The sequence below is a fragment of the Fulmarus glacialis genome, unplaced genomic scaffold (genome assembly GCF_000690835.1).
Source record: "Fulmarus glacialis isolate BGI_N327 unplaced genomic scaffold, ASM69083v1 scaffold14865, whole genome shotgun sequence".
Taxonomy (NCBI): domain Eukaryota; kingdom Metazoa; phylum Chordata; class Aves; order Procellariiformes; family Procellariidae; genus Fulmarus; species Fulmarus glacialis.
In genome coordinates this window covers 39,380-41,892 of record NW_009213752.1, presented here as the reverse complement: position 1 = coordinate 41,892, position 2,513 = coordinate 39,380, and the positions used below count along the sequence as shown (strand labels likewise).

The following is a 2,513-nucleotide window of genomic DNA, read 5'->3' as shown; positions in this document are numbered from 1 at the left end:
TTCCCTACATATATTTTTGAAAGATATAAACAAGGAGGATGCAGTATTCACCTGTGAATGGGAAATATCCTATACTTCTATTAGGACTGAGAACTGTTATGTCATAAAAATAAAAACCAAGTGAACGCAGTTTTACCAAAATTCAACTAGATGACCCAAGTAAACTGGAGATGGGGAAAACACACAAATTACTCAAGTCTCGTTGTTCAGAACTGGAACGTCATCCCCAACCTCTCCATCTGGTCCCACCAGCAGATTCTGTAAACTGCTACTTTCTTTCATCTTCCTTACACTGAAAGATTTTTTTTTTCCCCCCTCCTCCTGACAAACGCTCAAACCTCAAGCCCTTTGCTGATTTATTCTTAGTTTCGTTTGGAGTTAACCCAGTGCCTCATCTTCATTGCTTAAATGTTGTTTCCAAAACAGCCTGCAAGCTGCTTCAGATTCCCTCAGCTCCAAGAAATACTGCTACAAACACGAAGTACAAAGCTGAGAGCTGGAGTATTTGAAGAGTAACCCCAAAATACACCCATTAAGTTTTGGGTTAGTTTCTCCTCCTACCTTTAGTTGTTTCTAGAGCCAATTTTTCATCTTTCCCACCAGGACTGGGAGAGGTCCTTTCCAAAACTCGTTTTGTACATACCATTTTGGTTACCATTTCCCACTCACCTCCTGCATGAGAATTTCTGGATTCAGAATCAACATCCACAATATGGGTCTGCAATAATCTGCAGGTCTCAAAGTTGTCTTTATTTATAGATCAAACACCCATCCAACTGAAATAGAGCCTTAAAGAGAAACACTATCCTTGGCTACATGCAAGATTCTGTGCCAAGTCCAAAACTCAAGTCAGAAGACTGCCAGATGACTGATTTCAGGATGTCCCTGGGCTTAAGGCAATCCTCCTGAGCATCCAGTAATTAAAGCTGATTACTATCCTGTTTTGCACTGAAGTTTGGGGAGGCATTTGGCCATTTATTACTAAGCCATCAGTGCGGGTTTTCACCATGACTTCTGAAGCACACTCATTCCATGGACATTTAGGAGCAACAACTTGTTAGAAAAGGCCCTTCCAAGCCCAAGGCTTCAACTGAAGCCATCATTTGTTCACAGCAAGGAAGAGAACTGACATTTCTGTTTTGAAGGGGGCCCAAAGGAAGCCTCCAGAACCTCTCACAGGAAGACCTGTGATAACATGACAGAGCTGCACCAAGAGGAACATTTTGAAAGGCCTTTAGCTCCTCAAACTATTCAACCAGTAGTCGTAGCAGGCTGACACTTGTCTAGGATAGCCAAAAGTTTAGCAAGGATTTGACTGACCTCCACTAAAAGTCAAGTTTTGAGCCAAACCAGGCCTTCAGCCTTCAAATACAGCTCTATGAAATTTGGTAATTTTGAACCGATTGCTTCTATATAAAATCATTCCCCTTCTGGACCTGCTATGTAGTTGTACCATGATCCAACGATGGACTTGACAGCCCACAGCATTACCCTCTGAATGTGACCCACACACACACTGAACTAAAGGCTACTTCAAATTGGCTAGCAGACATTAAGTCCAGAGGTATCTGTTCACTCTGGTCCCAGGCTGACCAGGCTGTACATGACTCCTCCTGAAGCTGGACTCCAGCCCAGCTCTGGTTCTTTCTGCAGCCGCAGCACCCCAAGTCCAAACCCCTTCATTTGTAGGCTGACTGCTGCAGAAGACTCTTCCATTATTTCTTGTCTCAGCACACAGTTTTGTAGGATATACTCCAATTAAAGTATACTTGAAATTTATACAAACAATGACGTTGCTTAAGTATTACAGCAGAGTAAGACCCCACACATCAGCCTTGACCCAAGAATCCCCTAAAATTGCCAAGGCCCGTGGCATGGCACTTCAGCTAGGGCTGCCTGCTGCACTTGCAGGTATGAGAACAGCTCCATCCCTGCCTACAAGAACAGCATTTCCTACAATGTTTAGATTTAACTGTTCAACCATGAAGCTGACATTTAACACCAACAGCTAACCACTTTAGTTATGGCTAGAGACATGTAGTACCTTCAATACTTCCCGAAGTTTAAGGAAGTAGAAAGCCTTCTCACATGCCTGAGAAAAAGATTATCTAAAAAACACCTTACCTCATAAATGTTGGGGTGCCACATTTTGGTCAGGAATCTGAAGGTAGGTGGTGAATATGGATAGTCAATAGGAAATTTAATGTGAGCCTGGAAAAAAGCAAAATATTTTAGTTATGAAACAGAATAAAAAAAAGAGATCAACAAGCAACCAGCAACAGTGAAAAATTGGAAAAAACAACTTCAATTAAGGGCATTAAATTGTTCACTTTACATACCAATGCTATGTGGCCCCCACAGTATAACTCTACACAATTTCTTATGAGCAAAACACTAACTGAACAAGAAAAATCTAAACACCAGGACTGACCTGGGCTGGTAATGTTCAGAAAAACAAGCCAAAAGGCATCTACCATGTCCTAATTGTAGAAGCATTGTCCAACAACTGTTGT

The 2,513-nt window shown here is 41.8% G+C and overlaps 1 protein-coding gene across 1 annotated transcript in view; it reads right to left on the bottom strand.

The window, feature by feature from the left end:
- The window catches only part of UBE2R2 (ubiquitin-conjugating enzyme E2R 2), an 11,202-nt gene extending 8,991 nt beyond the window's left edge, over positions 1-2,211 (bottom strand). Inside the window, exon 1 of the mRNA XM_009578294.1 lies at positions 2,125-2,211. Coding sequence (XP_009576589.1) covers positions 2,125-2,148 — 24 coding nt within the window. The 5' untranslated portion in view covers positions 2,149-2,211. The remainder of the gene's footprint in view (positions 1-2,124) is intronic.
- Between the last annotated feature and the right edge of the window lie 302 nt (positions 2,212-2,513).